The sequence below is a fragment of the Neomonachus schauinslandi genome, chromosome 6 (assembly GCF_002201575.2).
Source record: "Neomonachus schauinslandi chromosome 6, ASM220157v2, whole genome shotgun sequence".
Lineage (NCBI taxonomy): Eukaryota > Metazoa > Chordata > Mammalia > Carnivora > Phocidae > Neomonachus > Neomonachus schauinslandi.
This window is the reverse complement of record NC_058408.1, coordinates 31287642-31312112: the sequence shown is the minus strand read 5'-3', so window position 1 is coordinate 31312112 and position 24471 is coordinate 31287642. Positions and strand designations below refer to the sequence as shown.

At 36.8% G+C, this 24471-nt stretch overlaps 1 protein-coding gene across 2 annotated transcripts in view; it reads left to right on the top strand.

Annotated features, from left to right (window-relative positions):
- Nucleotides 1-24471, top strand: part of NEK7 (NIMA related kinase 7) — a 169523-nt gene that overhangs the window by 79185 nt on the left and 65867 nt on the right. For both annotated transcript variants that reach the window (XM_021682732.1, XM_021682733.1), the window contains exon 3: nt 16077-16217. In XM_021682732.1, coding sequence (XP_021538407.1) covers nt 16077-16217 — 141 coding nt within the window. The remainder of the gene's footprint in view (nt 1-16076; nt 16218-24471) is intronic.

The window sequence follows — 24471 nt, the reverse complement described above, 5'->3', positions numbered from 1 at the left end:
AGCTTCCTCCCTGACTATGCCACTGAAACTGCTCTTGCCAGGATTGTACTTCCCCTGTTGCTCAGTCCAGCTGTCTGGGCTCAGGCCTCATCTTCCTGAGTCACCAGCTGCATTTGATAGAGTTGATCATCCTTTCTTCTTTGAAGCCTGTTCATTGCTTAGCTTCTAAGAACTTTGTTTTTCTGTTGTCTAAATGGTCCCTCCTTTGCTGATTTCTCCTCACCTCCTGAATCTCTAAACAATTCAGGATTCTGAATATGATCTATATGCTGGGGACTCTCAAATTTATATCTCAATCCAGACCTCTGTCCTGAATTCCAAACTCATGTATCCACTTGCATACTTGACATCAGATTTGCATGTCTCAAACATAACATGTCTGAAACTGACCTCTAAATATTCCTCCTAAAACTGTTCTAACGGGTGCCTGGGTGGCTCAGGTGGTTAAGCATCTGCCTTCGGCTCAGGTCATGATCCTGAGGTCCTGGGATCGAGTCCCACATGGGGCTCCTTGCTCAGCAAGGAGCCTGCTTCTCCTTCTCCCTCCTCCCCCTCCCCCATGCTCTGCTCTCTCTCGCTCTCTCTCTCTCTCTCTCAAATAAATAAATAAAATCTTAAAAAAAAAAAAACTGTTCTATCCACAGTCTTCTCTCTCTCTCTTTTTAAGATTTTATTTATTTGAGAGAGAGTATGAGCCAGGGGGAGAGGGAGAAGCAGGCTCCCTGCTGATCAAAGAACCCGACGTGAGGCTCGATCCCAAGACCCCAGGATCGTGACCTGAGCCAAAGGCAGATGCTTAATCGACTGAGCCACCCAGGCGCCCCTCTATAGTCTTCTCTATCACAAGTAATGGGAAGTCCATTTTTTCAGTTGCTAGGCTAAAATTTTTAGAGAAATTCCTGACTCCCTCCCATCCCTGTCATCTAATATCTAATCTGTTAATAGATTCCATAGGCTCTAGCTTTAAAATATATTTAGAATCAGAATACTTCTTACTCTGTGCTACCACTTTGGTCAAAATTATTTTAATTTTTCACATACCTTATTGTGATGGCCTCCCACTTGGTCTCTGCTTCCACCCTTGCCTCTCTTCACTCTACTCTCAACACAGAAGCCATTATAAAATTATACAAAATTTAAATATAAAATATAACATTATAGTCAAATGATGTCTGTTTAAAACCTTCTAGTAGTTTATCAGCTTGCTCACTCATCTTCAAGTATATATTTAAATATCACATACTTTGATCATTCAATGAAAATTGAAATTTCACCCCAACACAGTATGCCTTTGATGCCGTATTTTTTCCTCCATAGAATTTATCACCTTAGCACTCTTTATTTTGTTTGTTATCATTGTTCTCCTAGAGTATAAGCTTTATCCCTAGTCCCTAGAATGGAACCCAGGCACATAGTAGACATTCAGCAAATATTTGTTGAATGCATATAAACTTGGTGTGAAATCAGTCACTTCTCTTTCTAAGCACCACCTTTTTGAATGTGAATATTAAAATACACAAATACCTACAGAATTTCTCCTTCATTGTATGAGTAACCACCTACATCGCTCATTTCTTATTGAACTTTTTTTTTCACTTCTTTGTTTTTAACTGGAATGTACCTCTTTCCCCCAAGGACACTGTTTTTACCCCATAACCCTTTCAAGTAGAGGCTACTTGTTCTCTAATAGCCATAAACCATGAGGATCAGGAAGAAGCAACCGTAGCCTTCTCCATCCACAGTACCTCTTTCTGATCACTACTTTCTCTTGGGGGTGGGAAGGGGTGAAACCTGCTGTACTGAGACTCCTGCTTCCCATCTAAAGGATTTTCACCTTTCTGATAGCTGTTATCTTCTACCCTCCTCATCATTCCTCGCATTAGTTGAAAAGTTGACCACCTGGCTCACTGTCTTACCACCTTCATCCTGCTTTTGTCCGGGGTAGTGGTACGGCCGCTACTGTTGGCACCTGCTGATGATTAAAGTCTGAAAATACACCTATCTTGTGCTAAACATTTTGAATACATTTCCTCATTTCTTTCTTTCTTTTTTTTTTTTAAAGATTTTATTTATTTATTTGACAGAGAGAGACGCGAGAGAGGGAACACAAGCAGGGGGAGTGGGAGAGGGAGAAGCAGGCTTCCCGTGGAGCAGGGAGCCTGATGTGGGGCTCGATCCCATGACCCTGGGACCATGACCTGAGCCGAAGGCAGACGCTTAATGACTGAGCCACCCAGGCGCCCCTCCTCATTTATTTCTAACAGATAACATACAAAGCATTATTTTTCACACTTTACAAATAAGAGACTGAGGCTCAGACTAATGAACAGATTTGCCCACAGTAACATAGCTAGTAAGTGGTAGAGCTGGGTTTTGACCCAGGGTTGTCTGACTCCAAGCCTGTGATCCTTTAGCTTTCACAGAGAAAGCTCCTCATACATTTCCTGGCCAGTTTGATCCTAATCACCACGACCCTTGATATTTTTATAGGTACCTCAAGCTCTTAGTCTTTAAGATGAAATTTGTTATTTTGCCCAAGATTGCACTTTTGCTTGTGATTATTACCATCATCCCTCTGGTTGCCTGAACTACAAACAAGGGAATCTCATATCTTATGTTTAGGCAATTTCCATGTTCTCTTGATTTTATTTCCTAAAAAACTATCGGATCTGCTAATTCTCTACATTTAGGTTATTGTCACCTTTTGCCTGGATTATTGCATAAACTTTGTGTAACTGAGCTCTGTACCTTTCATTTTACCATTTTTAATCCATTCTTTACATTGTAGCATGAATTATCCTTTTAAAGTGTACGTTTCATTATCTCACTCTCCTTAAAGGGCTGCTTTTTTATTGTTCTTAGGGTGAATTCTGCATTTCCTTGTCTGACTTAGAAGGTCTTGCATCATCTGGTCTCGTTTTACTTTTCCAACTAAATTTTGTGTCATTTTTTATTTTGGACTCAGATTCAGTCATGTCTTGCTTATACTATGCTATTTTTCATCTCCAAGTCTAAGGTAGTGAGGTAATGGTATTCAAGGATATTTAGTCACTAATGGAACATAATGAGCATAAAAGCTCATTATAATGTTATATAAACTACATTTCATGATAGAGATACTAGGGAAAGTGTTATAGTAGAGGAAATATATAATTTGGAAGACAACAAAAAGAGTACTCTCAGAAAAAATAATGATTATTGGGTAGTTCCTTATACTCATATGCTTCCAATAAATAAGATTATACTTGGAAAGATATATGCATCCCTATGTCTATTGCAGCATTATTTACAATAGCCAAGATATGAAAACAACCCAAGTGTCCACTGATAGGTGAATGGATAAAAAAGATGCAGTGTGATCTTGTCATTGATGACAATGTGAATGGACTTAATAGGGTATTGTGCTAAATGAAATAAGTCCAGTACAGAAAGAAAAATACCATATGATTTCACTTATATGTGGAATCTGAAAAACAGAACAAATGAACAAACAATAAAGAAAAAAACAGACTCTTAAAAACAAAGAACAAAATGGTGGTTGCCAGAGGGGAAGTGGGTGAGGGGATGGACAAAATAGGTGGAGGGACTAAGAGGTACAAATTTCTAGTTATATAAAATAAGTCACAGAGATGAAAAGTATAGAATAGGGAATATAGCCAGTAATAGTGTAATAATGTATGGTGACAGATGGTGACTATACTTACTGTGATGAACATTAAGTAACCTATAGAATTGTTGAATTAATATGTTATAAACCTGAAACTAATATAACATTGTACATCAATTATACTTCAATTAAGAAAAATAATATACTATATCAGCAGTTCAGTGTTCACTTTTGTGGATCATATTTTATGTCAGTGATAGTAGGTAATGGCTACTCAGTAATGTTTGTTGGATAAATGAATTAATCTCTAAATAAATTAATCTCTAAAGGCCTACCTCAAGAAGCAAGAAAAATCTCAACCTACCCTTACCCCTAAAGGAGTTAGCAAAAGAAGAACAAACAAAACCCAAATCCAGCAGAAGGAAGGAAATAATAAAGAAATGGTATAGAAACTAAAAAAAAACCAATAGAACAGATCAATGAAACCAGGAGCTATTTCTTTGAAAAGATCAACAAAATTGATAAACTTCTAGCCAGACTCATTTAAAAAAAAGAAAGAAAGACAGCAAGCAAAAGAGAGAAGACTCAAACAAAATCAGGAATAAAAGAAGAGAAATAACCAACAGCAGAGAAGTACAAAGGATTGTAAGAGAACATTATGAAAAATTATATGCCAACAAACTGGACAATCTAGAAGAAATGGATAAATTCCTAGAATGCATAACCTACCAAAACTTAACAAGAAGAAATAGAAAATTTAAACAGATGGATTACCAGCAAAGAAATTGAATTAGTAATCAAAAACTCCTAACAAACAAAAGTCCAGGACCAAACAGCTTTACCAGCGAATTCTACCAAACATTTAAAGAAGAGTTAATACCTGTTCTTTTCAAATTATTCCAAAAAATAAAAGAGAAAGGAACACTTCCAGATTTATTCTATGAGGCCAGCATTACCCTGATTTCAAAACCACATAAAAACACAACAAAAAAGAGAACTACAGGCCAATATTTCTGATGAACATAGATGCAGACTTCTTCAACAAAATATTAGCAAACCAAATTTAACAATACATTAAAAAAATCATTCACCACGATCAAGTGGGATTTACTCCTGGGATGCAAGTTCAATATTTGCAAATCAGTCAATGTGATATATCACATCAATAAGAGAAAGGATAAAAACCATATGATCATTTCAGTAGATGCAGAGAAAGCATCATGTTCATTGGTGTAAAACAGCTTTCCCTTAAGGTACAAGACAAGTATGTCCACTCCCACCATTTAATTCAAAGTGGTATTGAAAGTCATAACCACAGCAATCAGACAAGAGAAAGGAAGTAAAGGCATCCAGATTGCTAAGGAAGAAGTAAAACTTTGACTATTTGCAGATGACATGATACCACATATAGAAAACCCTAGAGACCCCACCAAAAAACTATTAGAACTGATAAATGAGTTCAGTGAGGTCGCAGGATACAAAATCTATATACAGAAATCTGTTGCATTTCTATACACTAATAATGAGGCAGCAGAGAGAGAAATTAGGATAACAACCTTATTTACAGTTACACTAAAAATAATAAGATACCTAGGAATAATCTTAACCAAAGAGGTGAAAGACCTGTACTCTGAGAACTATTAAACATTGATGAAAGAAATTGAAGACAACACAAAGAAATGGAAAGACACTCATGCTCATGGATTCGAAGACCAAATATTGTTAAAATGTCTATACTACATCTACAGTTTTAATGCAGTCCCTATCAAAATACCAACAGCATTTTTCACAGAAGTAGAACAACCACAAAAGACCTCGAATATCCAAAGGAATCTTGAAAAAGAACAAAACTGGAGGTATCACAATTCCAGACTTCAAATTATATTACAAATCTATAGTAATCAAAACAGTATGGTACTGGCACATAGATCAATGGAAAAGAATAGAAAACACAGAAATAAACCCCCAATTATATCATCAATTAATCTTTGACAAAGGAGGCAATAACATGCAATGGGAAAAAGTCTCTTCAACAGATGGTGTTGGGAAAACTGGACAGCAACATGCAAAAGAATGAAACTGGACCACTTTCTTACACCATACACAAAAATAAACTCAAATGGTTTAAGGGCCTTAATGTGAGGCCTGAAGCTATTAAAATCCTAGAAGAGAACACAGGCAGTAATTTCTGTGACATTAGGTATAGCAACATTTTTCTAGATATGTCTCCTGAGGAAAGGGAAACAAAAGCAAAAATAAACTATTGTGACTACATCAAAATAAAAAGCTTCTGCACAGCAAAGGAAATAGCAACCAAAAGACAATCTACTTGAATGGAAACAGATATTTGCAAATGACATATCTGATAAAGAGTATTGAAAATATATGAAGAACTTATACAATTCACCCATACCTGAGGGATACAGAAAGACCCCAGAAAACTAATAATTCAGTTAAAAAATGGGCAGAAGACATGAACAGACATTTCTCCAAAGAAGACATACAGATGGCCAACAGACACATGAAAAGGTGCTCAGCATCACTCATCATCAGGGAAATGCGAATCAAAACCACAAAACCTCACACCTGTCAAAATGGCTAAAATCAAAATCATAAACAACAAGAGTTGGCAAGAGCATGGAGAAATAGGAACCCTCTTGCACTGTTGGTAGGAATGCAAACTGGTGTTGCCAGTATGGAAGTTCCTCAAAAAATTAAAAATAGAATTATCCCATGATCCAGTAATCACACTACTGGGTATTTACCCAGAGGATACAAAAACGCTAATTTAATGGGAGTCATGCACCCCTATGTTTATTGTGGCATTATTTACAATAACCAATTTGTGGAAGCAACCTAAGTGCTCATTGGTAGATGAATGGATAAAGAAGAGGTGGTATATATGTACAATGGAATATTATTCAGTGATAAAAAGGAATGATGTCCTGCTATTTGCAACAACATGGATGGATTTAGAAAATGTAATGCTAAGTGAAATAAGTCAGAGAAAGACAAATACCATAGGATTTCAATCATATGTGGTTTTTAAGAAACAGAGAGGGGGGAAGACAAACAAAAAAACAGACTCCTAACTATAGATAACAAAAACAGATGGTTATCAGAGGGGAGGAGTGTGGGGGGATGGGTGAAATAAGTAAAGGGGATTAAGAGTAACTTATCTTGATGAGCACTGAGTAATATATGGAATTGTTGAATCACTGTTTTGTACATCTGAAATGAATAGAACATTGTATGTTAAGTACCCTGGAATCAAAATTTTAAAAAATTGTCATTACATTTAGGATATCTTTATATTTTGTCTTCCTTTATATCATTATTATGTGAATATTATGACTCTTTCATGTGACTATGGTTATGTTTCAAACAGCTTTCTCACTAAGTATTCATAAAGCAAATATTTCTTACATTTAGAACTTTTGATGAGGACCTCTTTTATCAGGCACATTTATATAGGATAAATTTAATTACGCATCTTTTCTTTTTCTTTCCTGACTGGATCTCATTAAGTATAGATCAAAGGGATGTAGATCAAGGGAGAATAAGGGGATGGAGGAGGAGTTTCTAGGAGAGTTATGATAGGGTGTCCAGTAGAGGGTGTGGGGGATACCTGGAATCAACTAACACTAACTTCCAGAACCAATAAATGGGTGAGATTGAACAGTGAATTAAATTGCCCAGAGTGAATGAGTAAAGTGAGAAGAGAAGGCCAGGGATAGTACCCTTGGAACACACCAGCATTTATCTGTAGAGTTGCTGGAAGGAAGCAGAAGGACTGGCTGTGTAGTGTGGTGGTTGAGAACATGAGCTCCGAAGACATTGTCTAGGATGAATTCTTGGATCTCCCACTTTCTAGCTATGTGATGGAGAGCAAGTTATTTAACATCTATAAAACTTAGTTATCAATAAATGAGAAGAATAATTATTTTTTACTCCATAGAGTTGATAGGGAGCTTTCTTTCAGTATGGTGCTTAGCACATAGCACTCATTAATTGATGGTGATGATGACCGTGTCCACCATGACTATGATAGTGACAACTTTCTGCCAGTAATTACTCGGCCCACAGATTTCTCTGCCCACTGATTGTTTGTATAGCACGTTATAATCTTTATTACATTTTTATTGCCTATGTTCTGCCCAAACTGCCTCTCCTTTCACCTTGTTTATGCCAGTAAATGGCATCAAGATCCGTCTGTGTGCTCAAGCCAAAAATCTATGACTTATCCTTGATTTCTCCCTGTTCCTCACTTCTCATATTCAGTTCATCAGCAGTTCCTTTGACTATGTCAAGATCATATCCTGATTCCAGCTGCTGTCGTATCTCACTGTAATTCCCAGGTCAAGTCCATTACCTATGTCCAGACCCCCAGCTTCCACTCTAGCCTTACTCATCCTCCTCTCTAGTTCCTTTTCCACACAGCACTGTGAGTTACCTTTGTAAAAGGTATAGTAGATCAGAGCACAGTGCTTCCTGTGTAAACCTCAGACTCCTTACTCTAGCCATCAGAGTGCTATGTAATTTTGTCAGTGCTTACTTACCTCTTGAGCCTCATTCCTTACCATTGTCCCCCTTGACAGCCACACTGTACTTTTCACACCATCATTCTTGAGACATTTTCTCCAGCTGTTCTTTCTGCTGCTTCCTTTCCTTGTGGTCTTTTAATTACTGTGTAAATTGTAAGGTCATCCCTGAATTACCCAATCTAAAATAACCATCCACTCATTTTCCATTATATATTTCTCTGCATAGTACTTAAGTATGTGGAATAAATATTAGAACTATTGTGTATATATTTAGTTTCTTTTTTTTGTTTTTGTATTATGTATTCATTTGTTTATATCCCGTCCCCTGTTAATACTTGTGGAATAAATGAATAAACTTTAGAAAGCCTCTTCCCTCTATTTCTCCCTGTCTCTATCTCTGTGTTCTCTCATTTAGAGACTTTTCCTTGCCATATTTAATTTTTCAAGGTATAGCTGGTGGTGCTCATGGGAGGAGTGGGAGAGATGGGAGTATCTTTGTCTCTAATCAACTATTCTGCTCATGATAAGGTGGGAAAGATAGAATTTTTGGTTCCATAATTTAGATAGAGTAATTATTATGCTAGGTAGTATAAATAATGATGATTAAATGATACAAATACTAGGGTCTTATAAATGTTTAACTAGATGATTAGTTATATTTGGTCACTCATTTTTCTTTGGCTATAATGAATTTCCCTCCTTTGATAAAAAGCCAGTTGTAATGATTAACGGCATATTGCTCAACCTGGTGCAAATCTCCAACACTTAGTATCTTTAGGAATTGGTTACCTTTGAAATAGTTCAAGAAATTTTAGGGAGATAATTGTTCAAACGTGAAAAAGCATGGATCATTAGACTTTGCTGGCACATGTGGTGTTTTTTTGTGTTGTTGTTCTGGTTTTTTCTGGTTTCTAGTGAGGTTTATAGGAAGTTTGTAGAAAATAATATTTGACAGAGCTGTGTTAAATATTGTTAAAAGGCTATTCTAGTTTTGAGTAATTTGGTGATGAGGAGTATCATTTTTGAGACCAGAGCATGAATTTTATTGCTAAGTAAAATTGAAGGGCATTTTGGAGTTTGTTACTCTTAAATTTTGGAGAAATCCAGTAACATTAATATATAATATAAAGCAATTTACTAACTTGCATAATTGGTAATATGAAAACGACCAGTAAGAGATAAATTTGCAATAACCATGAAGACCTTATTAATGATGTTAAATATTGTAATTAATACTGGCTTGTATATTAGATCATTGATAACAATACCACTAGGAATTATCAGGATATAATTTTCTCCCTGGGGAGTTTATTGAGTCCATGCTGTGACTCTTCTAATTTCCCGAGAGAGAATTGTCATCATAATGTTATCCTGAATTATCTTATTGCTCATTAAGTGTCCTTGCCTTCGAATTTAAAGCAAATTAAAGAAATTAATTTAGTCCTAGGAAATCATTGTTTAAAGAGTGTGCACTGTGAGAATAAGAACCACTGGTACAACAGAATGAATTTTATTTTAAAAAGAAAAATTTTATATGAAGGAAGCAGTAAACACAGACTGACATGTAGAAGTTAATCCCAATTAGTTAGCAAGATCTGGTGTTACATGATTAGAGTGCATTCAGATCAACAAGAGATGCATTAGTGAGAAACCAGAACATTTAAGGTGTTATATAAAGCTTGATTCACTCTAGGGTTTGATTTCTTAGTTGTTATCTATAATTCTGAATACTTATTTTATGTTTTTGGTATTTCAGAATACTTTTATAATATAACCTGTTAGTATATAGATTCATAAATGTTATGAGGCTATACATAATAATTTACCAGAAAAATGTAATATAAATGCTTCCAAGAACAGTTTTAATTATGCCCTTTAAGTCAAGAGTTACAGGTATCTTATGGTTAATAATTATGAGATAAAGTAACATTGAGAAACAACTTACATAGGCTTATACTTATGTTATCCATGTTAATTAGTTATGTTTTAAAACTTCTTCCAAAAATTAATCTGTTTGAAAATACTTCTGTGGGGTATGTAGTCTTTATTTCAGTAATTCTAGAAGATGCTGTGTACTGAATTAGCCATGCCCTTTCTCAGTTTTCTTTTGTCATGAAGCCAGGCAGTTTCAAACTCATAGGGTTTATGGGCTTTGACCCAGTTTGTCTCCTCTTTACTGTGCCTGCAGTTTTAAACTTCATTTTAAGCATGTTCTAACCAGATAACCAAATTGCAAACATGGTGGTTTTTTGTACTAAATGCCCTCCTCACAAAAATTATTAGAAGGACAGTGGGCAGAATAACTATAGTTAGATCCACTGTAGTGTCACCTAAGTAGCCTCATACCCAAGGGGTTAGGCTAGCTTCATTTGCGAATCAGGCAGATAATCCACATGATAAATGAGGTATCCCAGTTGGAAGGCAGAGCCCAGGGTTGGGTGATACTGAGAACTCCTAGTAAGTGTGCTCTTGGCATTGGGAAGTCTAGCAACAGATAGAGACAAACGAGAGGACATTAAAGGAGGCTTTTCAAACACAAGAGCCCTGTTACAAGAGTGAGTTGGTAGAACGTTGTCACTGCTGGTACTCTTGGGGAAGGGAAAGTCTTCTCTGATTCTGAGTACGTGCTCTGTGCTTGGCTCTGTCCTAGGTACTTTATAATCATAATCTCACTCAGACACAATTCTTTGGGTAGGCTTATACCTATTTTACAGAAGTAGGAAACAAGGTTTGGGTGGCTTGCCAGCTCAAAAAGATACCGAGCATCAGAGCTGGGATTTGAGCCCATGTCTTACTGATTAACTCCAGAACCTCTGCCTTTTCTAAGGGGCTATTTGGGAACTCCGTGGATTCTTTTGTAGTGCCATGCCTAGTCAGGCTTTGGAGCAAGATTGATTTGAAACACAGTGTTTAGTGCTTCTCGTATCACTCTAACCCAGACTGTGGATTATTACCGAAGTGTCCTTTAATAGTGAGGAGTAAGGGAATTCTCTAGTTCACCTGTTGGGAAACTGTTAGAGGCAGAGACAATTGTCTTGCTTTGTGGGACAGAAGTTTTTTTGCACTGCGCTGTACTGCTTCTCTACCTGATTCCACTCAGAGCCTCTCAATAGTTATAACCGTGCAGTATGTATTTAAAGCCTTTTACATCAAGTTCTTTCAGTTACATTCACTTATTTAGTAAATAGTTATTATCTAGTTCACGTCAAACTGCCTTCATGGCATCTGGACACAAAGATAAAACTTGGTTTCTGCCTTTGAGAAACTCAGTTATGTGGAGGGAAAAATACATATATGTAAACAAATAATTAAATCCAGTGAGATCCAGAGCCTAGCTCAGTGCCTGAGTTTGCACAGCTGTGTATAGACTTGAATGCCTGCTGTCAGTTGCTAAGGAAGCACAGAGGCATGAGCCGGTCGAGCTGCCCATAAGCCGAAGATGATTCCTTAGAAGGCTGGCAGTGGAATCTCAAAGATGAGTTGTGGTTTGCCAGGTGTGAAGAGCAAAGTTATTTAGAAGGCGTGGGGACAAGCACATGCTTTGCATGGAGAGGCCAAAGCTCATGGCGCACTTGGGGAACACTTGGTTTGGCTGGTGGATGAGGCCCAGGCTCGGTATAAAAATTACGTGGCCCTCTGTCTTAGGGAAGGCATTATTATCTTTATTTCAGTGGAAGAAACAGAGGAGGTTTTTTTGTTTTTATAAAAATTTAAGATCCTTTAAGTGACTCATATCAAATCCAAAAGCCATTTTGTGCAGCTCAGAAAAATATCCTGGTCATTAAGGGACTGTAGGAGACAGATGCAGTTTATACACCAAGTTGCAACCAGGGAAAAAGCAATTTAAGTGATTTTATTTGGTCCATATTTCATACTGATTTGAATCTCATTATTTTGCTGGGTTATTTATTCTCAGTATAATTCAAATGCTAAGCTAAAAAAAAATATGGGGAATTGGACATCATTCAAAAACGAATATAGCTCTTTCCTAAGAATAGTTCTTTACTTGAGTGGGCACTCATTTGATGATATCATCTTTTTATTTAAAGCACCTAATACAGTGCTGCCTACAATAGGATATAATTCATGAAAATGAGGTATGGCATTGAATACAATATAGTAGAATCATTACTGAAGTATATGTATCACCTGTCTGATGATCTCCTAAAGGAGATCTCCTACTACACAAGCTTATTTTTATACAAATTGCAGTGTGGCAAAGAGACCCAGGGGTAGTTGGAGATGTGCAGCTATGCTCCTTCTCATGTCAGCTCTCCATGCCTACACTGGGTGACAGGACATGGGAGCAGATGAGACAAGCTGTCACTCACCCACACTGCCCTTTGAAGAAAGGCCATAGGGGGAAAAAGGTGCCGCAAATGGGCTGTGAAGTTTACATACACTGCCCACTGTTAAACAGATTACATCTAATGAAGTGTCTAATGCTCAGGCCATATCAACCTAATCCTTGGTGGCAGTTCATCCCTCAACTGCCAGAAAACACCGCCCTCTGGCCCTCTCTCGCCACTCTGGCCGCCAAGCATAGGGAGGTGCCCAGTCTTAATAAACCAAGACGGTGTGTGATCTGACATGCAAATGTAGGTCATTGCATATGTAAATGTGTGATTACAAACCTGCATGCCAAAACACATTAGTGAGACTTTGCTCTCAGCATGCGGTTGTCACACTGTCTTAGCAGTTCACGCTAATATTTGTCAGTTATTGTGTAGACAGAAGATGGAATTCCGAGTCAAATTTAAAGTATATGGATTGTATGATAGTGTTCCTAATGATGAAGTTGTATTTTACTGTTGAGATTGGCAAATTTTCATCAGGAGAAAAAATGGTATGTACATCTATAGCAGAAGAAGGAGTTCTCTTTCTTTGATGTTGCAGACTACCCTAGTGTGTCAATATTTAAAGAAAAAATTTCTTAGGAAAGCATAGCAGTTAAAAAAAATCTCTCCTCTTTAAATGAAACTTTTATTTACAGTTAAAAAACTAAGAAAAGTTGCCTCTATCTATTGACTATATCTAAGAAGTGGTACTTTAAGTTTCCTTTCTTAAATAGGTACCATGTTGTCACAGTGGCACTTAATTACAAATTAATCTCAGTGACTACAAAAAGAAATCTTATAAATGAACAGCATGTCTGGTTGTCTCCCTGTATTTGATAATTTAATTTTTCTTATTATGGTGTATATTTTTGTTTTAATTCTTAACATGTTTTTATTTCTGCTTTTTAAAATCAAAAGATCTGAAATTGAAAATATTTATGAGTCATCATGTAGGATCCCATAATATTGGATCATATTGTAGATGATTTTGTTTAGTAAGCGTGGTAGGATAGCAAAGGCTATACTTGGGAATCAACTAGACATAGGTTTGGTTTGATGACATGTATAGGATTGTCATCAGAATTGAATTAGATGGCATATAAAGTCCTAATATATAGGAATTGTTAAGTTGTAGGTACGAAAATGGAACCTTCTATTATTATAGAAGGTAGTTGCTACTGTTATTCTATTATACCAGTTATTGTATTATATTTATGAAATGGATTTGTGAAATTTCTTATATTCTGGTTATTTTGCATGTATTAAAGGAAGAATGGTATTTTTCTGGACAATAATTTGGACTTCCAGAGAAAGAAAATCAGTGTACAGCAACAGAAATCACTGCTACTTTTTTCTCTTTTTGTGAAACATTGTATTTGAATTATAGTGAAACTTTAGCAAGATTTTAGAGTTTTTGCTAGCATGATAGATGTAGTAAAATCAACAATATTGAAAATATTGGGGTTAATGTAGAGTACTACCCATATGTCAAAATAGCCTTCTGCATAAGTCATGGGGTCATCAGTCTTAACAGAGGTTTATTTGAAGGACTAAGAGTTCAAGTTCAATTTAGTGTGTTTACCAACTAGTGCTGTCTTTGATTGCATTAATAGGCATTTAATGTTCAGTCTCATTAGAGGGTGCACTAGTCAGACCCCACAAGAATGTCATGTGTACTCCAAGTTGGCTCAGAGAATAGAGGAGGTCCAGAAGGATGTGAAGAGAATGGTGAAGACTTGGAAGCGTATCCTTACCAATAATCCAGGCACCTCGAAAAGCCTATGCATATTTAGCCAAAAAAGAGAAGATATAAGGGCATTTGATAGCTAAACTAGACTCTTTTGTTATAGTTTGTTATATAGGTGGAGGTGCTGGAATAGATCGCGAGTGTCCTCAGGAGCTTAAAAGGCAGTGTTTCTTGGGTACGTGTTGTAACTTCAGCAACAGACAGTGGCTGACTGTAGTGGGTATTCAGTTAATGTTTACCATGTGACTGACTTAATGACTGAAAGAGTCCGTGAATAAACAAATAAACAAAAGGACTAGTAAATGGATAAAATGTATAAGGAGTTGGGCTTTGTCTCAAAATAGGAATGACAATTGTGCTCCCTTCCCAATACCCTGTAATTATTTCTCTCATAGCAGTTAAGAGCCTCTTCCATATATTTGGGTAAGCTCTTTCAGAGCAGACAACATTTCTGGTTCATCTCTATTTTCTTAGCAGCTAGTACACAGTAAGTACTAAAAAGTGTTAGTTAAAAGAAGTGACCTTTTTTTTCATGAGTAACAGCAAAGTATTGTTTAAAAATGTAATTATGGGGGTGCCTGGGTGGCTGAGTCCATTAAGTGTCTGCCTTCGGCTCAGGTCATGATCCCAGGGTCCTGGGATCGAGTCCCACATCGGGCTTCTTCCTCAGCGGGGAGCCTGCTTCTCCCTCTGCCTGCCGCTCCCCCCCTCTTGTGTGATCTCTTTCTGTCAAGTAAATAAATAAAATCTTTTAAATTAAAAAATGTAAGTATGTACTAAGTGAAAGAAGCTAATCTGAAAAGGCCACAGACTGAATGACTTCCACTATATGACATTCTGGAAAAAGCAAAGCTATGGAGACTGTAAAAAAAGATCAGTTGCTGGGGGGTGGGGGGTGTTAACTTGGGGAGGGAGGGATGAATAGAAGATGCAGAGAGGATTTTAGGACCCTGAATATACACTGTATGATCCTATAATGATGGATATATGTCATTTATACATTTGTCCAGAGCCATAGAATGTACAACACCAAGGGTGAACCCTAATGTAAAACTAGGAACTTTGGGTAATAATGATGTGTCAGTGTAGGTTCATGAATTGTAACAAAAGTACCATTTTGGTGGGGGATGGGGCAAGCCATGCATATATGGGGGCAAGGGCTTCCTCACAGTTTTGCTGTGAACCCAGCACTGCTCTAAACAAATGTCTTAAAAAAAAATAACAATGTGGTGGTGTATTCCCTGCCACTGGAAATGTTCTTTGTAGAAGTTAAATAACTCTCAAGAAGTTTAGAAGATTTTCATACATTAGTTGGCAGGTTGGACTAAGTGTGTGTGTGTGTGTGTGTGTGTGTGTGTGTGTGTTTACACACATTCTATTTCAAGTTAAAGATTCTTTGAAAAAGAAAACAAATAACAAAGGAGTACTAGATTGAGTGGGAGAAGTTTATATTCTATGAAGATAATTTTATAGAGTTCCTATCTAAAATTTCAAAATCTTCCTCATTCCCTGATATTTCATGTCCTTCTTCCTTGATTTATTTTATTTTTAGCCCTTCCTATCTCACATACTGTATATATATTTTTCATGTTTACCCTGTTTGTTATTTTTCTTCCCTGCCAGAATTTTTCTTTTGAGGGTAGGGATTATCATCTGTTTAGTTTGCTACTGTATTCCCAGTATATAGAACAGTGCCTAGCATGAATGGCTCAATATAATATTTGTTGAATAGAATAGATGTCTGCAGGCTTACCGTAGGTATCACCTACTTATGTGAAAACAATCAATGATTGTGTGAATATTGTGTGATTGAAAACTTATTCTGACTTTTTTAATTACAGAAGGCTTTACGACCGGATATGGGCTATAATACATTAGCCAACTTTCGAATAGAAAAGAAAATTGGTCGCGGGCAATTTAGTGAAGTTTATAGAGCAGCCTGTCTCTTGGATGGAGTACCAGTAGCTTTAAAAAAAGTGCAGGTAAGATGATTTTACTTATGTAAATCAATGTAAAATTATACTATATGAATAATAGAGGAAAGTATGTCCTGAATGATTAGATAATGACAGTCTTAAGTTGAGAATGAATAAAAATTAGAAAGAAAGAAATAATAGAAAGGAATAAAAATTATACTTTAAAAGCTTGAATTGAGTGTAGTACACAGTGGAAATTAGTTTTTAGTTTTAGTATTACTTCTAGGCTTTAAAAATTTAGCTGGTTTTGCTCACCCAGATTTAGTAGTGACTGGAATGATCCTAGAAAAGCTTTTACAACTCTAGATTTTAAGAGGCAGATTTGAGTTCTCACCACTTGCTCCTCACTGGACAGGTAACTCTCAGCTGCAGCTATAGGCCTCACAACAGGAAAATAGACTTTACAAAATGTGTTGCCTAGAGTTAGTAAGTGGCAGTCAAGGTTAGGATGGGTTATTAAATTAATGTGGAGAACCACACTGGCAATAAATGAAGGAACAATGAAGTTAACTTTATTTATTGGAAAATTAAAAAAAGAATGAAGTCGATGGATTAAATCAGAGGATTGATGACCTGTTTGAAATTTCCAGCTTGTATCTGTATCATTCTAGAATCAGCTTTGCTCTCCAATCCTGACTTTTCTTTTGTTTCCCTCAGATTCATTTATCTTGTTCTAGCTCCTCTTACCAAGTCCTACCCTAACCCTAGTGGACTAGTCCCACTGAGCTACCCTGCAGTGTACTTGCAACAGCCCTGAAAGTTTCATTTGCCCTAGTGAGTCTAGAAAGTCTAATTTCACTTGCCCTCTGGTCTAGAAAGTACTTGTTTTTCTGTCTCAGAGTATGTTTGACATCACAGAGTATTGCTTCCCGTTTTTCAGATAAGGTAGTTATTGTTCACACCTGCCCCCAGACTTCCTATTTTAGTCTGCAACCTGATATCATTTCTCTGTAGTGACCTGTGAGACCAAAGTTCCCTCATTTTTTTTGTGTGTGTGTGACTTCTTAAAGGATCAGTGTACTTGCAATAACCATTACAGAGATGAACAGTTTTCACTCACCTTTTTAAGGAAATATTAAATGTTTATAAAAGACATTATGCCCTTGTATCCACCCCCCCAGCTTAAGAAATAAAACATTAAAAATTTTTTTATTTATATCTACCACTACCTTCCCTCAGAGGGAACCATGTCTGGAATTCTGTGTTTAACATTCCCACATCTGTGTAAATTTCTAAATAAATCTGTTGTTTCCTTTGCATTTTTGGAGCTTTACGTCAGTGTCATCACGTGTTGGTGGATGTGGCTGTACATTAACCTTTTCACTGCTGTATCGTATTCAGTTGCTCTTGTTACGTGTTGCTTGCTGTTTGGATTGTTTATAAGTTGTTTACTATTTTAAGCGGTATTGCTGTGCTAGTCTTATGTGTCTTGCAAGCATCTCATGTGACATGCAAGCATATCTCTTTTGTCTGGGCCTAGAATGGAAATGATGAACCACAGGGGATGTGCATGGTTGGTTCGACAAGTTTAAGAGCAAGTTATTTTCCATAGTTGCACCGGTTGACTTTCTCACCAGCAGCATATAAGAGTAGCAGTCTTCTCTCATTTAATATGCCACTTACAGCTTAAGAAAATATAATATAGAATGCAGATATTAATGTTCATGAAGCAGATGACTTTTGGAAGGATGATTCCCTTACAAAAGAACTCTGCTCCATTTTTCAAATGTATTTATGAAATTTCTACTGTGCATTACTAGGCACTGAGGGGAATAAAAAGGAAGCTAGTCATATTATTCCTGCATTTGAGAGGAAAAAGAGTCTTTGTAGAACAATTAAATGTTAAGCCTTGTGGCATGGATTCCTGATTTAAATAGGAGTTTACAGAATGTAGATGTCATTTTGAGCCGTTGGTGGAATCGGAACATAGGCTAGGCTCTCAGTGTGAGACCAGATTCTGGAGAGCATTGAAACCAGGAACAGGAATTTGAAGAATAGGAAAGTAAGGATTCACTATGGATCCTCGAGTAGAGTAATAATCCTCAAAATTCATTCTTTTAAAAGTAAAATTACAAACCAAGCACACAGAACGGACTAGAAAGAAGTCAGCTGCTTATTGGCTGCAGGTGGCGAATGCCAGAGGATAGATGGATTGAGAAATTACTTGGAGGTCTGCAGGCTTCTCAGCTTCCTTCTCCACCTTCCAACTGATTCTGAGTGTAGAGAAAGAGACAGGGCTCCATTCCATCTGAATTTTTCTTCCTTTTGATTGGAAATTTGAAAGGATGTGAGTTAATTTGGGCAATCCTATTTCCATTCAGTATTAGATGCCCTTCTAACTGCTCCCATTTTGCACTGTGATAAGCCTCAGATAACCGTCTCCTGCTGTGTGGAGTCACTTTGTCCTCATGGATTAGATCATTCTTCTCTGCTTTATAAAGTTTAATATTGTGGCATCTTCCAGTTTAAATGTAGCTTCTTTATAGAAGAGAGAGATGTTGTAAAGATATTCATAGCTTATTTAATTAGGGAATGGTGTCTTAAACCTTCGTGAGGAGAAATGTGTTTGCATTTCAGATATGTTATTGATTTTTGTGATGTATTACACTTGTGCTGAACAATGAATCCTGTGCTTCTTCCTTAAAAAAAAAAAAAAAGTCTCTGTGGCTTAAAATGAAAATGTTTAAAAATATTGTTAACCAGACTGTCTTCCTTTCTGAAGAACCTTAGCCCTTCTTCAAAAAATTCATAAAGAATCAAATACTGGATTTCCTCATGCATCTTGTTTCTTGTCTGAAGATCTGTATTACTGTTCCCGGCTCTTCTGGAATCTTTCCTGAATACTGTGCTTGGGTTCATCGGTTGAAGTGCTGCTTTTACAGTTCATTTGTCTGCTTATATATCATTAAGGAGATACCTTAGAATTACCATCCAGATTCCTCAGCTTAGTTTTCAAGGCATTTCTTGACTTTGTCCCACACCATCAAATTTCACTTTTTCAAGACCTTTAAAAAAAAAAAAAGTGTCCTAAGTTCTAGTGACTTTCCTATAGGTTTTCCTGTTAGCTGTGTGTGGAAAGAAGAGTGTGTGTCCTGAATGCATGATCTCATAAAGAGATCTGAGAGCCTACAGTATATAGCAACATTAACCAATCTTTTCGAAAATGTACCCACATCTCGTCGTGATTCGTTTTCCAAAATTAAGATGGTGCTTTAACTGATGTGACATTTTTGAAATCCCCTGAACCACTTTTGCTTCTGTCTCTCCCTGTTTCCCTTCTTTGACACTTCCCTTCTTACTGCTCATTCACTCATTCCACCTCGTGTTAATAATATGGATCACCTTATGTTCAGTGGTCAGTGTGGAAGGCTTTGGGAATACTAAGGTAAACAAATAACAGGACTCATGGGATTCCAACAGAAGTGCAACAGAGACACGTCTGAAATCACAAGATAGGCACTGTAATGAGAGCAGTCTCCAGGAACATGGGTGAGAGGGAGATTGGGATAAGTCTTCACAAAGGATGTGATCTGGGTCTCAGAAGCTCAATTCTTTGTGTAAAGAATTGTTTTGATCTGGTACATGTAATCGCTATTTTATTATGCTTAGTTCATTGATTAGAGCTATGTAATTAGAATTGATTTTTATTTTATCAGTCTTATGACATGGTACTATAATATGAATTTTGGGTCTCACTATGTCTCAGTTCTTTGATCTTTGTTACCCTAATTTTCTGGTAGTAGGTGAAATATTTTGATCTTTAGTTTTCTTTGCCTAGTCTTAAATTATATGTCCAGATAATACTGTTTTCCTATGGGACATTCATTATCAGAGACATTTATTAGAATGGAAAAAAGTACTTTTGTATAGTACTAACAAAGATAAGGTGATAATGTATTTTGTTCAAATTCACCCTTTTGATACACAGGTTATCTCAAAACAACTTTCTGAAGGGACAAATATTCTTTGATGTTTATTCCTTTACTTCTTTTTGATTATTGTAATAAAACATTCATCAAGAAAATCACTTTTTAAAGTATATTGAGTTTAACTTGCTTTTTTTAACATATGTTGATTTTAGTTTCTAGATTCTGCATGTATTCCTGTATTAGAAATTGGGATTGCGTGCATTTAGAAATTTGTGAGCAATGATAGCTTCTTCCATAATACATACAGATTAGAATACATTCATAATCTCTACAACTGCATATCCAGTCTCTATTTCAGTGTTCACTGTGATTACTGAATTCATCCTGCAGTTTTTATCAGCTTCATTATTTAATCTTTATAGATTTCCTTTCCTTAGACCTTCCTATAGTTATTTGGACAAATGAAAAGTAGGAAGCACTTGTAAGAATAATCTATACATTATGTATATATTTTTTAATTGGAGAATAATTTGGTAATTGATGTTAGTTTGTTAAGGAGACATAGGCTTTTATCTTTAAAATGAAAGCTTCTTAATTTTATTTATTGTACTTGCAATTTTATTTTAGGCATTTCTTAGGCATATAAGAAATGGAGAAAATTTTTAGTTTTATTGAAGGTCTAGAGAATAGGACATTTTAGTTAACAACATTTTAGGGTTATAATGAATTACCACACATGGCATAAATAGATTATCAACATTAAAATATTTAAATGAGACAAAGGACATCGATGAAATAATTTAGTCCTTTGTCCTTTTTTGATGTTTCACATTGTTTTTTTCTTTAGCATCTTATGGTGCCTCAGGGTTGTTATTATGCTAATACAAGTTTTGATTATGTGGGTTTATCTTAAAAATTTTAAATGGTGAACTCTTCTAGTGGCCAAGCTCAGTGAATAAATATAGTTGAAGTAACTTTTTATTTATGCTGTTGAAGATTTTTGATATGCTCATTTAATATTTACTGAGGACCTACTGTGTGGCAGACAGTGTACTGGACACTGAGATACAACAATTGAATTCAACATTTTTGGTGGGGGGAATAGACAATAAGTCCAATAATTATAGCCAAGAAGGAAGTGACTATCATGTGACAAGAGAGACAGATTGGGTGGGGTGGGGGGAGGACTTTTTAGATATAGTATTTAAAAATAGCAAAGGCTTCTCTGCAGATGTGAAATTTAAGCTGAAATGGAGGAAAAGGAGTCAGCCATCTCAACAGCAGGAAGAAGAGGATTCCAGGTATAGAGAACAGCCTTGAACAATAGGATTGACATAGAATTTACTAAAAACACATTGTTGTGACCCCCATAAATGGAGTGAGGAAGAGAAGTAACATGGGGTTACCCAGAATTTGAGAGTTTTGCTTGTAGGCCATGAGGAGAGGTCTATATACTATTTATGTGTTATATGTTGTTCTAAGGGTAATGAATAGCTATTGGAGGAGCTTAAGCAGGTGATGATAAAGTCTGATGTATTTTTTAAAGACTGCACAGACTGTTTTGTAGTACATGGATTCACCCTCTTCAGTACACAGCAGTAATAAGACCAAACATTATTAATTGAAAAATGTTTAGCTATTAAATAAATAATATTATTGTCAATATAAACAAAAATTACAAAATAAGAGATTTCTAAAACTTTGTAAACATTAAAGCTAAAAGAATGTATAAAAGCAAATAGAGTCATATGATAGCTTTCACATAGGAGGCAAGTTTTAAGAGGTAGTACGTTTGACCTTTTTTCCACAAATAGTTCTTTAGTTCTTGTTCTTTAAATGAATCTTGCTTTTCCTTCGACATTTACTCTTTCCTCACAACCCTCTCCAATGTCATATGCTTCTCCTTCCTGACTTGCAATACAGTGGAATCGTCTTCATTAGGGCTTGCTTTCCCTGCCACTTCAGACCACATTCTACACCCAACCATCTGTCATTCCTCCATCTTTGAAACTAGTGTCATCAAGTTAAATGCTTTCTTCCCATCTTGGTCCATTGTCTGCCTGTCTAAAGTACTTTTTCTTTCTTTCTTTTTTAATGTTTTTAGCCCCTTGCTCTCATTTTTCCTCTGCCCATTGCTTGGTACCATGTTGACTCTCTTGAGACCAGGCCTCATAGTTTCTCACATGCCTCACTCCATGGTACTCAGTCAGCTCTCTCAGTCCATCATCAGGACATACCCTACACCCTACACTTTACTGATTCTACCTCAAACTCTCAAAATTCCCTCTCTGATTAAATTCCCAATTCTCTCCTATTCCCTCTTTCTTTCTTTTTTTTTTTCTCCTATTCCCTCTTTCTAGTGAAACTTGTTCTTTGACCTCATCTTGATTACCAGGGACACACTATTCCATATTCTCTAGACCTCTTATTTAAGGTCTGATTTCAAAAGTTGTTCACTTTGTTGGACCTTTGTCAGTGATTTGAGCAATGCAGATGCCTCTACTTTAGAATCTCTCCCTGTGTTGCTAATCCCCAGTCATGGTTAATCTCCACTGTGTATTTCTTCATTTCTGTATTCAAATGTAATCGTTCCATGTCCAATAGCACAGAAGGGTTCAGGGTATGTCTTGGAGTTCTTGTTGTAGTTTGCTTGGACGTGCACTCTCTTACACTTCCCACTTGCATATATTTTAACAACAGTATAAAAAGAACCCCAAATCAGCAGATATGTGGTTATAATCTCCACAGTGGAAGTTAAAAACTACTACCTGGAAGCCTCAGCCTCTACCAGAATGCATTCACGTTCAAAGGAGAAGGCCATCTCCTCTTTGACAGAAACAGTCTTTGTGTCCATTGTGTTTTCACAATCACATAACTGTTCTGATTCTTCTTCTCTTAACTCTACCTGTGCTCTGGAAGGAGTATTCCTTTTCTGTTTTCCTTTGAGACATTTTCGCCATTTGCCCGTTTCTCCCACATCAGCCTCCCATCTCTGCTTGTGATGTCATCATCTGACTTTCTCACAGACGCCACTATACAACCTATTGCTTCAGCACCTGCCTGCAGCTTCTGAAGGCTTGCCTCTTGTGTTTTCTGGGATTCCATGTGCTTGATTCTCCTCCCTCGCTGGTATCCCTCTTCTGTGGCCTTCAATCGCTTCTCTTTTCCGTCCCCTTGAATCACTCCTCTTTTCCTTACTCTTTTTGGGTTATGTCTCACAGTTTTAATTTTGGATCTTTTGCTTCTCTCTAGCCACATTCTCACTCACAGCTTCCAATATACCTCTGTAGGGTGGCTTCTTAATCGGTAGAAGCCCTGACTAAGCTTTGCTGAGCTTTAAGCGCTCATAAAATCTAAACCAAAGTGCATTTCCTATGATAATTTTTAGAGATTTTTTTCCTTTTTTCTTTTTTTTAATTACAGGGAAGCCTATTGAACAGGGCTCCCTGATGTACTTGAAGTCAGATTACCTCTAGCCTATTGAGTTAAAAGGCATTTCCTTGGAAACAAAAGTTTTTTAAAAGTTAAAGAATAATGAATGCCACACACTGATACCTGGCTCCAAACCATCATTTGCCAGCACCTTAAGGAATCCACAAGAAAGAAATCGAGGCCTGTCTTGTCATTTGCAGTTCAGACATGATCTATTAAGAGAGGAAGGTGGACAGAAGCTAGATTGCAGGCCTTGGCGTTGTAAAGGAGGCAAGGTTTCTGGCACTCATGTAGAACTTTCCTGTACTCACCTTGCTTAAGTTCTGCCCCCCAGCCCACTTCAGCCCAATCTTTCCACCCTTTAGAGTGCCTCTGGATTTAGTCAGTAGAAGTGCTGGTGGTAGAGACTTTAGTTATTTGGACGTAACTCTTTCAGTGATTGTGATTTATATCTAGAAGATATCACAGCCCTTCTGCTATGGATTTTCCACCCCCCTCACCCATCCTCTATCCCTTCAAATAAAAGAGAGAGGCTCTGTAAGGGAAAGTCTGCCTACCAGTCAGCAAGTAGGAGAACCAGAAATTTGCAGGCTGATAGCAAAAACATTTTTTAAAGCTCCTCCCCCTCACTCCAACAATGGTTAGGGGACCGTCTCTCCAGGCATTGGTCAGTTGGAATAAAGGGATGAAAGCATCATTTGGGCACCGGGTCAAGAGGGGCAAGAACACTGGGATGAAGAATGGCATAATCCAGGGGGGATTGAGGTTTGTCACATGGAATACAGGGACTCAATTTAGGGACAAGTTGTTCAGTTCATTTATTCAGGCTCTTTAAAGCTGGGGAGGCCCAGGAGATAATTTGTTTAAGATTTTCATTTCAAACTTTCTAGTATACATTTTTAAGTACTATCATTTCTACATTTTAAGTGTTTTTTTTCTTCTAACAGACTGACCTATGC